Source organism: Varanus komodoensis, unplaced genomic scaffold, assembly GCF_004798865.1.
Source record: "Varanus komodoensis strain SLA01 unplaced genomic scaffold, ASM479886v1 scaffold24, whole genome shotgun sequence".
Taxonomy (NCBI): Eukaryota; Metazoa; Chordata; class Lepidosauria; order Squamata; family Varanidae; genus Varanus; species Varanus komodoensis.
Genome location: NW_025335641.1, coordinates 8,483,193 through 8,497,608, shown reverse-complemented (window position 1 = coordinate 8,497,608; position 14,416 = coordinate 8,483,193). Strand labels below are relative to the sequence as shown.

The following is a 14,416-nucleotide window of genomic DNA, read 5'->3' as shown; positions in this document are numbered from 1 at the left end:
TGCCAGCTGACTGGCATTGCTGCTCAGGGGTATCATTCCAACCCATGACTCTACACAATCCATAGCTACCAGAGTCATATGCTGGTCTGTTGCTTGTATTATTCCCCTACAGCATAGAGTATTGTGTCCTGAACCAGATCATAGGTAGGGCTTTCATGCTATATAAGCAATCATGCTTGACTTTGTCTTATGCTTCAAGACAGAGCTGAAATTTGCTCTAAGGTCAGTTTTGGCAGCTACTGATCTCAATGGCAAAATTCCTACCGATTTTAATAATCAAGGAACAAAATATTTTTAATCAAGTTTGATTTTTTTAAATGGTTTGCTTTTTAAAGGAGGAAAATCATTTTCATCTTTGCAATTTTCAGGACAAGAGGAAACTGCAAGAAGAAATCACTCAGAAACGCCTTAAAGTAGAAGAAGAAAAACTAAAGCATCAGCACTTGAAGGTAATATAATTTTAGGAATGCTCAGATAATAGCCTTCAGAAATTCACTGCATCAAAATGCAAAATTAAGAGTATTGAGACTTGACTGACAAATGCATGAATGTTAATATCATCGAATAGACTTAAAAACCTTCTTTCTGTGTTAAAGTGAAACTTGCCATTTGTTGCATCTGGGGGCGTCTTGTTACCCCAGACAAAAGTGCCTCAGGCAAAGCAACTGCAGCATATGAAATCCATTTGTTCTGGATAAATGTTTTCCCCAGGAAGTTTCAGTCATTATAAGAATGCTTTCAGGTTTCATCAAGTACTGGTAATTTAAGATTTAACCTTTTCTGAGGTTATGACAATAAAATTTGCAGAACAATGCTTGGCCTATTGCCCGTCACTCCACATAGCAATAGTTGGTCCTTCTAAATTTTAACCTGCATAAAAGTGCTTTCCCTCAGTGCATTTTAATTCTGCTTCATGGAGATGTTAGCTCAGACTCTCTACATTCAAAAGGGACTAAGATGCAGTGTACTTAACCTTCTTCAGCTCCTTTTATTTGGGGTATAAAACTATACCACAAAAGTATTCTGAGGCATGGGGGCCTTTTGTTACCCCAGGCATACCCCAGAAAGAAGGGTTTATGGAAATAAAAGTGGAAAAGACAGGAGGCTGAAATCTGCAGCCTTTCTTTTAATTAGGCAGATTTTTATAATATCTGCAAAGACTAGATTATAGGTCTACATTTGTGTAAAGAGTACAACAGAATGCAAGCCAGGGAGCTCCAAAACCCTCAAGAAGCAAGATGAAGGTTTTCATAGCTTTAAAGGCTAGTAGCTTAAAGGCATGGCTTCATTGAAAAGCAATCGTTTGGGGGATACAAGTCACTACATAAACCATGCAGGGCAAGTTACAAATATTATTTTGTTCACAAATCTCAGTATTTCTTTAATGCTTACTGGTTGAGTTCTGTCTTAGATTTATTGGTGCACTTTGAGTTTTACGAGTTGGAGACAGATTTTATTAATAAGCATTGGGCATTTCAGAAGTCACATAAATAATATGCTTGCGTTGTTTGGTCATGATGTACAGTTTAAAATGAGATCACAGCCAGAAATAATTACATACTAAAAGGAATTGCATTTTTCCCAATGGGGTTTGTTCACTTTAGTATTGGTGCTTTGCTTTATACACCACAATCAGATTTAACAAAAAAGCATCAGAGAAAGGGTTCTGCTAAAACCTCATAGTTTATTTTATCTGGCAAATCTTTCGCCAATTAAGTCAATGGTTCTAAATGAGATGTTTTGGCTCTATCTCCCATGCACAAGAGAAGCATCTGTAGATTTTGCACTGAAGCCAAATCTGCCAAGTTCCTTGGTACAGAATTTCATTTACTGATGGATCAAATTGCCAGCCAGTCATGAATGGGAAGAGGAAGAAATAGTCTTGGGCTTGGCTTTGACTGGACAGTTTGACATTTCTTGTCATATTAAAAAGCAAACAAAAATAAAATCGCACAATGCTCATTTGTTGAAAATAGCAACAAGCAATACACTCTCATAAAAAAGAATCTCGGCATAGATTGTACCCCTGTCAAGAGAGTGGGTGGAAGCACTTATCTGAAATATTTCTGAATCACCCATCCTCTGAATGAGTGCTCACTTACTGCTAACGTGCCACCCATACACTGAATTACAGTTCCACTCTTCTCAGTCTGATTTCTCGTATGAGGACCATTATCCTAAGACCAATTACAAAAGTGTAATTCGCATCAAAGATGTGCTACATAAGTGAATTCAGATTATTGTATTTTTACTTAAACCAAGGTATAAGCACTCCATCACAATTCACTGCATCACCTCCTCTTAAAAATTACTCCATTAATTCCAACATATAATTAGAAGACATCTCATTATTGCTAATATAATAAAGAATGTAATCCGTTGGCCCCAGGACAGTGTTCCAGATGCCATAGAAGTTATCAGAGCTTCCCCTCTGAGTCTATCAACAGTGCAACAAACTTGGAAAGGAGGTTCCGATACTGGAGCGCCATCCGCTCCTCTCACAGCTGCAGTGGGAAGGAACTGTGCTGTTTTCCAAGCTTGCAGGCCTCAGAGAGGTCTCAAGGAGGCAGATAGGGAGGTAAGGAGACAGAGGAGAACAGTTTACAAGGAATCCTATGGCCAGCTCAGCCCCAGCCATGCTAGCATGCTACTTCAGAAAGGCCTGTCTGGAGTAGAAATGCAGCAGTGTGGAGTGAAAATTGCCTCCATCCTTCCACATACACTGCTGGCAATAGCCCCGCAGTGCACTGGATCCACCAAAGCTTCCAATTCTGGAGGCATTCAACTAATGAACACACAACCCACAGGACTGCACCTTTAATTATGCAAACCGTGCTATGTATTAGACAGAATGAAGGCATTACACATCTGTAACATAGCCCTCAAAAATGAATTCTTATTGTCAAAGCCATGATTTCCTATTTTATCCAACCCAACAGTTAGTATTAGGAGCATTATTGCCGATCACAATGATTATGCAATGATAAAAAATACAGGGATTTGGATTCCGTTGCACTGCTTGGAGAAAATATAAATTAAAGCAGGCAGGTATATATCAGAGACATGTAATTATAATCTGATGGATTAGTTTATAATATATTGGTAGGAGCCAGAGGTTTTTGAACAGCTGTTCTGCTTAAGAAGGAAAGGTCAGATCTTCTCTTGGTTACTTGTTGCACACTTGGGAACGAGGATGTGGATTAGGCTCTCCCACTGACATATGGGCACATCTTGCTGTGTGCCACTGTGAAGATTAGCCTCCAAGCTCAAGAAAATGAATTTGCTCCTGTAGAGTCGCATCTTTAATGGCAAATCCTTTGAAATGACAGGGTGCTGCCAACACTAGAAATGGAAAGGTAGCATTCTGGATATATGGAATGTTTTGGTCTGCTACTTGGGCAAGGAGAAGGAAGCAACTCATAATCTCAGTCTCAGCACATTCTTCTGCATGTTCTTCAGTCTGTGTTGTCCATAAACAGAAGGACATATGATGCACACCATGAACAATATATTCAGACTACCTGCTGGGCTCTCTCTTCCCCATCTATGCTTCTCAGGCACTTCGTACTAGGATTAGGCTACCTTTTCCCAGATTAGGAAAAGAGGAAGCAGGAGTTGCTGTTGCTATGCAATATATATAAAATATTTAAATGCCGTCCTATTTGCAAAAAAGCAGGCATCCTTTGTCTTTGCTGTCAGTTCTGCATTCATGAAAGACAGAACGTTTTCTTTCTGTATCTTGTTAATCCCATACCTAAAATAGACCCTCCAAAATCATATGATGAAGGACTTCTAAGCTGTGAGGCATTTCAAAGATGCCCAGGGCAGGAAAGAAGACAGGTGCCCAAAAGAAGATAATCTACAAAGTGCAGTGTTTTGAGCACTCCTCTCAAGATGGATGCGTTCTCTGTTGTAACTGAGGATACTGTTTGTATGCAGGGATATGATCTGGGAAAGCAGACTGACAGCCAAAGCCCCCCAGGGATTGCAACAGGTGTGGGGAGAGCAAAATATGGCAATGCCCAGTCACAGTTGGCATGCTGAAGGCCCAGAAAAAGTGTCAATACATTTCCTCCTCCCATGTAGCAGTTAAAAAGACAAAAAGCCCCCACAAGCACTAGTGGTGCAGACAGACAGGTATTTGCCAGGGGCCAGTACTCTGGCAGGAGCCCTCAGACAAAAGCCCTCTAGACTTGGTCTTTCTCTTAACCATTACAGCCTGCTAGTCTAACCATTGCATCTTGCTCCAGCCCAGAAAACAGTGGTGATAGTGAGGCAGAGGAGGCAGACGAAATTCTATTGCTTGCTGTGTCCCTCTGCAAGCTTTTCTACGTGAAAAAGTGAACCTGCTGTAGCTTCTTTCTGTTTCAAAGCGTTAAATGGTGTTTCCTTTCCTGCATTTCCACTACATAACCTCTAGGTGGCAATGTGGTATAGTGGGATCACAGAAACATATAGGTGCCAAAGCATTTTCTTTCACTGTTACAATAGTACCACATTTTTCCTGCTCAAAAAAACAAAACAAACCCAACCACAGACGCTAAAGTGGAGTGTCACAACATTGTCAAAAAGACCTATAAACAACTTTGAGTAGAGAATGAAAAGTGCAGAATAAATGCTTCAGGTAGAAAAGCTCTGCCTGTCATACAAGAAAGAGGTAAAAATGAAGAGAAGGAGGATGAGGAGTAATAAAGCTGGTTTTGATCATATTGAGAAGGCAGGCCCATTGAAGAAAGGTGCTTCCCAGGGGCCCTTCAGGATCTGGAGCCAGAACTGATTTATCTCAGTGACTTTCTCCCCCTATTTTTGTTTAATGCGGCCACAAAGAGGGATTTCAGGGGGGTAGAATTATACTACCCTTTCCTATGCATGGTGATCCAGATTAAGCCCTCTGTATTTGGAGTAAATCAAGAGTAAAGAAGGAGATGCATGCTATGTAATTAACAAACCATTTAGTGTGACCCTTACTTTCCTATAGATTCAATCAGAAGATCAAAGGGGACACAGAAAAGACCTAAATTTAGCATGAACTGCAATAGTGACCCACCACCCCCAAACCACCACCAGAGTTTATGGAAAATATTCAGTTTGTGCATTGAGATTATCCCCACTCACCAAGATCTTGTCACCCACAATGTGCCAGATCTGAAATATCCTGGAAAGAGATCTGATTTTCTTTATCCCATATCAGAATTCTCATAGAGCTGTTGTGAGGACCAACCATGTCCAGGATCATGAACAATTATTATAGAGAGGTTATAGTATCAGCACTGCTATACAGTTTACTATAAATACATGGGGGAAGTTGTAGTAAATTTCACAGCTCCTCTGATATTTCTATGTAACTTATTCAGTATCTCCTCATAAAAAGATTTTGCTTTTCCTCTTTAACAAATAGTTCCTGGAATGATAGTAGAAGAATCTGTTAAAAAGCTTTAAAAGTAACCTCTTAGCTCTTTCATCTCTTAAATGGTCATTAAAATATTATATAAAGCATAGGTCAACCCTCAAGCAAGACTGACCTCAGATTCCAGAATGGTGGCATGTCAAGGAAATATCGTGGGAATTCTTTGCTTCTGGTTAGCTCAAGGGGCTTAATATACCCTAAACAGTCACAGGACCTAAATAACAAAAGCTTGCCTCATGGCCTCAGTCTCAATGCAAACACAAGGCAAATGCAGCATTCTCCTATTCAAGGCCTTACGAAAATCTTACCACATCCCACATTATGCCACATTGGCATAATATACCCCAAGCTGCCATGGAAGTAAGAAGTCATTAGCTAAGAAATGCAATACAAATACAACTTCTAACAAGGCAGGACTACATTCTGCTTGCTACATTTGCAAAACAGGAAGAAAAATAAGTATCTGCATAATCAAAGGCACCATCACTGCTGTGATACTGACATGTGGTATGAAAATTCAAATTGTGCAATGCTACCAAGTCCAGGAGTTTCTAAAGTGTAGCTCATTTTCTCTAAAGTGGGGAGAAGGGTTCAGACATTCATGACTGCAGCAGCAAGCAACAACTGGTCTGCATGGATGAGCAGCCACAGATGAATCACTGCAGCATTGTATCTTGAAGGATCCATCAACTCAAATGCAGCACTTTTCTGGTGGGACAGTTCAGACGTTCCTCAAAGATGCATCAAGCAATGAGGGACCGAAAGATTCGGTGTGCATGTGAATCACAGCATGCTTCTCCTCCGGAGGCAAACTCACATATCCCGCGTGTTCTGCAAAAGCATGCTTTCTCCTTACTGGTTTCCCAGTGTTCAGATGCATACACTACCTGCCTCCTTGACCTTCACATCCCTCTTGTTGCTGCTGCCGTTGCTGCTGCGGTCATTTGCTTCCTCTTTTGGGTTCCATGCAGTCATAACATGGTGACTCTCATCATGATCAGGAGCTTAGAAACTTGCTGCAGGCATGTCCAGCCGCCCTCCTCCCTCATCTCACATGAGGTCCCTCACCTATTAGTCTTGCGGGGACACAAGTAAATCAGCAATAGGGAAAAGATCCCTGTAGGATATTTGTTCACGATGTTGAAATCAGTCAGCTCAGCTCATCTGAATGTTTGCAAAGATCTCCAATATACAGCCATGCTGCCATCTCAACATACACAGGAAGGTCTGAGGCCTCTTCTAGACTTCTGTGCATGACCTCCAGTTTTGGACTAGAAGTCTCATTAGCCCTCACCATTAGCTTGACCAATGGACTCTGAGAGTGGGAGTCCAACGTATATGCAAGGGATCATTTTGAGGAAGCCTGCCCTACAAAATATTGAAAGCTCTGTATTATCCCGTGTGTCCCAGGGCCAATGAGACTGCACTAAGGCAAACCAACATTTATGTAATGCAGCTAGCACAACGGCAGATCAATACTTTTCCAGTTTTGCTAGATACGCTGGTTTACACTAATGCAATGCCATCAGCTGGATACAATCCCTATGCACATTATCTCTGAATATTTGTTCCGTTGTCCAGAAAGTTCCAGATGTCTCATGCAGCACCAGCATGTAATAACGGAGGATATTCTCCCACAAGCACCCATTACAATTGCTCACCAGCTATCCTTCCTATTGCAAAGGGAAGGAAAAAGAGGGTGAAGTAACAGATTTGTTCATGTGACTGCAGCAGGGGTGGTATCATCAAAGAGGACGTGGAGTGCATTACTCAATTGTCCCTACAGGTTCGTCTGTCATCAGGATGGAGCCAATACATTGCTGACATGGCAATTTGTGTTAGATGTGCAATAAAGGGCATTGCTAATGGATTTTTTAACTATATATAGAAAAAAGCTCTGCGTGAGAAATGGCTTTGGGATGGATTAAATACGTTTACTCCAAAAGAACAAGAAGAAATGCAAAACCAGAATCGAGAGGATGAACAACAGATGTTGGAACTGGAACAAAACATCCTCAGGTGCAGCTCAAGTTCTTTTTATTTCTCCTACGTTAAAAAGCCTTTGTATCAGGTTAATTTTCTTTTTTCTTCTTCTTTTAACAGTGGGATTAATGTCTCTTATGCCAGCTGCTTGCATTCTGATGTTTTGATAATACAGTGAACCCTCTTTCGTTGTCCAGAAAACCCCTTTTAAAATATCAGGTTCTGAATATCCCACATATAGTTGAGATTAAATAGAAAAATACAGAAAAATCTGAGGTCTTAGTGTATGGCACTTTCCTGTGTTCCTCTGATGGACAGGACTTTGCTTTTTTCAATCGTCATATTCAGCTAACAAGGATAAAGCCAAGGAAGCAAAGATTCCAAAACAGTTCACCTCTAGTGAAACATATTTCCCCTGCTTCCCACCCGCCCCTCTGTGCTCCAGAAACATGATGGAGTACACAGGGAGCAGGAACCGCGAGAAGGAGAGCAAGGTGGAGTCTGTGTGCCATAAGGCACAATCCAATGCATGTACGGATTACACGCACTAGAATTCCCAGCATATCCCAGCTAGCCATCCAAGCTGGGGCTGGGGGAATGCTGGAAGTGCAAGACTCTTTCTGGTCCAGACATGAATAGGATTCTGCCCTTAAATGATACTCTGTCTGAGGTGCCAAGCATAATCATCACAAGTCTCTCAGTAACTATGGAAATAGACTTCCCACATGCTGTGAGTAGGAAGGGTTTGGAAACATGGAATTAGCCTCAAAACAGCCGCTTTCATGTTCCCAAGAAGCACAGAGCAGCACATGTTAAAATCCTCTGTGGTCTCATTAAAAGTTCTCTACAGATTCTTTTGGAGGTTTGTTTAGCCAATACTCTACAAGCATCAAATCCTGCCAGAGGAAGGAAGTGTTAAAATGGTTGGTCAACACCAGCGTCATTCATGACAGCTGCATACATTATAATCAGAAATGCATGTTCCCTACCTTGTATAGGGAGCCTTAAGTCATGCATTTGCCATGTACACAAATTGAATCTCACCTGTGCGTGTTATGGCCTTTCTGAGGTGTCTGCATGATAAAAGAAAGGGCTCACATTTTTCATTTGCTGTGTACAGGGCAGTTTCCTTCCCCTGCTGCAGAGAATAAAAGCCTGGATAACAGATTATCACTTTTAAAAATACAGTTGAAGCACCATTTCTCTGTTCTTTCCTTTTTATGTTCTTTGTTTGCCTTTCTCATACAAGCTTTCTTCAAATCATTGTCTCTTAAGACGGTTCCAATTTGATGCATACTCAAAAATGTACCTTGTCTTTTATTGGGTTGGATATTCAGTAGATTCCCAATAAAATGTCAGCAGTATAAACCCAGAAAAGTTACCTGCCAAGAGGGATTCAGTTCCTTACTAGGTATAGATAACCATGCACTGTACAAAATGTTACACAAGGGAACAGAAGCTAGCGAATAGCATTTTACTTACTGGTTTTTTATCATGTCCTGTAATTCATTAGTCTATTTTAAATAATGAATATGAATTAGTGCTAACTCAATGATAGAATTTATCACCCATGCTGCTGTGAACTATGTTTTCAAGCAACACCCTTAATTAACCATTCCTTTTGAATTAACCTTGGCAACAGAGTGTCCAAACCCAAGCTAAATGGAAGTCACGCCATCCCTTCCCAGAGAACACACTGCAACTGCTGGAAGAAACATATTATTTCCTGTTTTAATTTTCGTGTGTAGTGCTAACCTGTTGCATCAACTTTATTTTTACTAAAACCCAAAGATCCAGCAATCAGAGCAGGGACCAAAGTCATACACATGGAATAGGCATGAATAACCAGTGGGCAGCAGCCCAGGAACCACATACCTGAGCCCTGATTCCCAACCACTGCAAAAATCCTTCCTGGTTATCCTGATGGCTCTTCCAAGAGTAATCCCACTTAGGACTGCTGGGGACATTAGTCAAATGCAGTTGTTCACTCTCTCCCAGAAAACCTCCTAGGTCTAATTTAGGTGGGAGTAAAAACTTTTGCTGATCTGCTAGTGCAAATCACTTGGAGATCTACTGTAAATCACAACCTATCACAAACTATTTTCTGGTAAATCACAACCTCTTTTCTGCCCACTCCGATATTAAACCTGCCAATGCACAAGCAATTCGTTTGCAGAGGTTCTGCATAACCCACTTGCACTGCTAAACATTTCTCTTTTGAATACTGTTATCTTCAGACTTGAAAAAGAAATTGAGGACCTTGAGCAAGAAGAGCTAACAATCTCCATTAAAGAAAAAGCCATACTGAAGAAGCTTAAATCTGTTGAAAGGACTACAGAAGATATTATAAAGGTTAGTGTCTAATCCTGGAAACCTTTTCTCATTGTTGCTTTGTAAGAAAGAAACAGTAAAGGGAGGGAGCGGAATAGAAGCAAGCAAACAGTGCAAGCTTCCCATCTAACACAAAGCCATGGAAACGAATGGTGACTGTAATCCAGTCCTGTGCCTCAGAAGCAAACCCCGTTGTCTTTAATAAGACTTAATTTTTGTGAAGCATCCAGAAAGCTTTGGCTGCTGTCATACTGCCTGGTAAGTGAATATAAGATTGCCATCTAAAATGTATCCTAGTCAATTTAGGATTAGAAATACTGGCAATTCTGATTTGTTGTTTTGCCAGATCTATTCCGTGCCACAGGAAAATGTCTCTGCATTATACTTGTACTCTGCACTAGTGTATTTATAGCTTGTACTATGAACTCTGACGTTATTTTAGCATGAAGTAATTCAATGTTAACCATTAACTGTGCTGGCGGGATGCCAAGAATATATGGGAAAAATGTCTCTGGCCTGCCTTGTCCTGAGCTCAGGAAAGGACAAATGCTCCCTATGTTTATTCAACTTTCAGAAAAAGCCTGAGCAAATATGTAAACTTGCCAGGACAAAGTGAAAGTCAAACAGGCCTGAAGGACTATTATGCAATTGCTCTAGTGAAAACCAGTGACTGCCCTTGTGTGCCTTGAGGAATTTAACTGAGGATGTGGAAAGTCACTAAAAGCCTTGCACAAAAAGAACTGTCTTCAGCCAAGAACCATGTTCCATAACAAATAAAACTGACCTATCACAGATGCCACAAAACAAATAAAAGATAAATTTAATAACTGAACATAAAATGGGAAGTGCTTGATATGTACAAGGAAGAAAGAATGCTGTGATCTCTAATGATGAGCAGAATTTTTAGAGAAAACTTACAAGAAAAAGGTTTTTTGGATTCTTTATATTCTCACTCCTTGGAAAAGGTGGCCACAGTGCAGAATTATCTTCAACTATTCTTCACTATTTTGAGGAGGTGACCTCCTTTTCCTCCCCTCGAAAGCAACTCTAGGTTTCAGGTCTCATGGAGGATGCAGAATGGCACTGAAACTTGCAGTAGTCCAAGGGAAGGGAAGGGAAGGGAAACAAAACCCTTAGAAGGAAAAAGAAGTTTTGCTACTGTTTCTGTAAATGGCAACTCCAATCCCAAATAATACTGGAAAAATTTTCCTCACCCTGAAAAACAATCAGTGAAATAGTCATCTCCTCTCCACTCCTGATGATGTCCTGCCCACATGTGGAGAAGTTCAGCCACTCTGTTCTTCATTCGTTCATCCATTCATTATAATTATATTGCACCCTTTTCCTGCAAGGAACCTAAGGCAGTTTACATAATCCAGCCCTCCCCTCCATTTTATCATCACAAGCAATGCAGTGAGGCAGGTGAGGCTGCGAGCCAAAGTCACTCAGCCGTCTTCATGGCTGAACAGGGACTAGAACTGAGATCTCCCAAGTCTCAGTCCAACACTCTAACCACAGGGCTCTTCTATGCCATGACCTATTCTGCCACTCCATGGTAGAGTAGCACTGGCACTTCATTCCCTGCTGGTTAGTCATCCTGGAGCCTTGCAGTTGGGTTGCCAGAATGCTATCACTGATATTGCATTAAATTAGGCCAGGCCTTTCTAGACACACTGCCCTTCCAGAAGTGTTGGCCTGCATGTCCAAGTATCCCCAGTCAATATATCCACTGGGCATGCAGGTTGGGAATTATGTAGTCCAATAGGCAATTGGACTACATAACCAGTTGGGAAAGGCTATGTATACCCAACAATCTACTTCATGGCATGCCACAGTTTCTTATATAAGCATGAATGCATTTGCTGACCTGCAAAACTATAGCAGATTCCATGCATGCAATCATTACAGAGGAAGCTGTCCATCAAGATATAATCCCATCCACATTGTGATATTTGTTTGCCTGCATCCAAGATCCTAGGTGCCTTTTTTAATATACACCAATCATGATGCTCATCCCATGATGTTCCGCTAGTCATGGGCAAAGTTAGTGACCCACAAACAGACCTGATTGGGACTTATGCATGCTAAATATGTGTGGCCAGAGCACACAGCACCTGCTCCAGAGTAATGGAATGTTTATCTTGCCAGAACTCAATATCAACTCTTTTAGATGTTTAGATTCATGTATCGAATTGGGCTTTCAATGGCTGGAGTCATGTCAATATTGGATAGACATTACCATTCATATTTTCACCATTTTGTGTTTGTTTCAATGCATAACTTGTCCCTCTAATTCTTAGTAACATACCAGATATTCACTGGGAAAAGACAAATAATTCAATGTAAAACGTTATTAAAATTATACAGTTTTACTGATGTTTCTGTTTGGCAATGTCTGGTACTCATGGGAGAAATGTCTGGACTAATGCTACAGAGGAATTATTTTTTGATCCCAAACCTTTTCAATGTTGCAATCCTTTGGAAATAAGCACCATTAAATATTGTAGGACCTATTTCTTAATAACCACACATAAACTTCAGCAAACTTTAAAAAACTGATCAGTTTATTGCTTGCTTGCTTGCTTGCTTGCTTGCTTGCTTGCTTGCTTGCTTGCTTGCTTGCTTGCTTGCTTGGGGCATGCCTATCCCATCCTATGCCAACATCTCAGGATGGTGATACAAAACAGTATAGTGGCATCATACAGGATAGAATATAAATACGTGTATCTCATAAAAACAGCATTAAAAACTGCAATTAATCCTTAAAATACAGGCAAAATAAAAAGGTTTTGGCCTGGCACCAAAATGAATAAAGCATCCGCTCCAGACACACCTCTCTGGGAAGCAGCTTCCAGAGCAGGGCACCAATGTAGAAAAGGCCCTTCTCCAAGTAGCCACTCTTCTGATTTCCTTCAAGGGGGACCCCCAAAGAAGGACCTCAGACAAGGATCTTAGGGGACGAGCAGAGGCATATGGAAGTTTGCATAATAATTTCTTAGAACTGGATGAAAATCTCATAATTTGTTACTGCACTCTCTCTCTCTCTCTCTCTCAGGCTGTAAAGGTGGAAAAAGTAGAGATTACAGAAGGTATGACTCAAAGCTTAAAATTTAAAATTATTTATGCATAAATTGAAAAGTATGTATATTGATATGTATATCTTTTTACAGAGCCAGCCGACTACATATATGCCAATATACCAGACCTTCCAAAATCGTTTAGACCATCTGCACTTAAAAGCACAGGAGTTCTAGAAACTGAGGACAATGAAGAAAAACGGAAAGGTACAATTCAGCAATGCAATTCAAGAAAGAGGATTGGCATACATGGAGTGCATCTAAAATGGTTTAAAATCTGGAAAGTTAACTAAGCATTGGAAATGTGTGTATATGGCAATGCCCTGTGTTCTTCTTACCAAAAAGAAAGCTTAAAATGTGTATAGACACACACCCACATGACATGCATGCACACACATTTCATAAGAACTCAAGACATTGTCTTCTGCTGACCTTGAAAGGGGTGGGTCCACCCAGGTCCTGCCCATCATGCATCCCATCATCCTGTGTAGTCACCAAAGGGTTTCACAGCCACCAACTGGGGCTTTACCCCAAAAGGGTTTCCCACTCCTGGTCCAAACTGACTGGTAGTAACTCTGCAAAGTTTAATCTAGAACGCTTTTCAAGTGCTACTTGAAGGCCCTACTTGTCAGAATTTGAACTCGGAACTTCTGCATGAAGTGCATGGGTTCTGCCTCCAAGCCATGGCTTTCGAGGAAAAAAGTGTTTTCTGCTTTTTAGGCTGTGGAAGTGCTCTAAATGGCTATCCATAGCATGGGTGGCCAGATGTGCTAGTAAAGCTCTTTGTGGCTAATTAAGTCCCATGGATTTATGTTTAAAAGCAGCTAAACAAAGGATCCTATAGCCCCCTAACATTGTTTTAGGGACCATAGAAATCATACCAACTTCTCCAGCTGGGAATTGGATGCCACCCCACTTCCCCCACTCCCCCTTGCAGTCAGCATGGGCAGAACCACACTGGCTGCTTCCATCATCAGGAAAGCAACCTTGGAGAGGAGTTAAAGGGGGCATATGAGGGGGCAGGGAGGAGAGGAGAGTGGGGTGGCCAGGAGACAAGCTATCCTGAAGGAAGCCACTACAGCCTCTTTCCTTTCTTGTACAGGACAGTATCACTACATGGCCAAAAATAGCTGTCCAGTGAAAATGCAAAACAGGAAAATTGGGAAAGCAAAGTATACCTCCATCCTTTCTCCCACTCTGCATTGGAGAAACATGAGTCAGTGAGCTTGGAGGCTGACATTCATGGCTATAGGATTACTCCCTTACCTGCTCAGCCCATGGAGATCTACCACCAATCTGCCCTGGTTTTCTGAAGCTGCAGAAATGCTCATGCAGCACTAGCTGAGGTTGCATATGCTTCTCTCCCCTTCCTTCTCCCACTACCAACATAGCCTTATTTTATATCAAGGTGGGAGAACCTGTGGTTCTCTAGATGTTCTTGGACTACCACTCCTATAATCCTTCATAATTAGCCGTCCTGACTAAGTATGTTGGAAGTTTGCTTATAACAGTTCCTGGTGGACTATAGTTCCCTACCCTACTTTCAGTGATAGTGGGCTGTAGACACTATTGCAACAAACAGAGATTCTTACGGCAGAGCAGTGAGGCCAAGACTACT

The 14,416-nt window shown here is 41.2% G+C and overlaps 1 protein-coding gene across 2 annotated transcripts in view; it reads left to right on the top strand.

The window, feature by feature from the left end:
• Positions 1–14,416, top strand: part of PALMD (palmdelphin) — a 72,671-nt gene that overhangs the window by 48,810 nt on the left and 9,445 nt on the right. For both annotated transcript variants that reach the window (XM_044432620.1, XM_044432619.1), the window contains 5 exons: positions 369–449; positions 7,296–7,426; positions 9,628–9,742; positions 12,777–12,810; positions 12,892–13,005. In XM_044432620.1, coding sequence (XP_044288555.1) covers positions 369–449; positions 7,296–7,426; positions 9,628–9,742; positions 12,777–12,810; positions 12,892–13,005 — 475 coding nt within the window. The remainder of the gene's footprint in view (positions 1–368; positions 450–7,295; positions 7,427–9,627; positions 9,743–12,776; positions 12,811–12,891; positions 13,006–14,416) is intronic.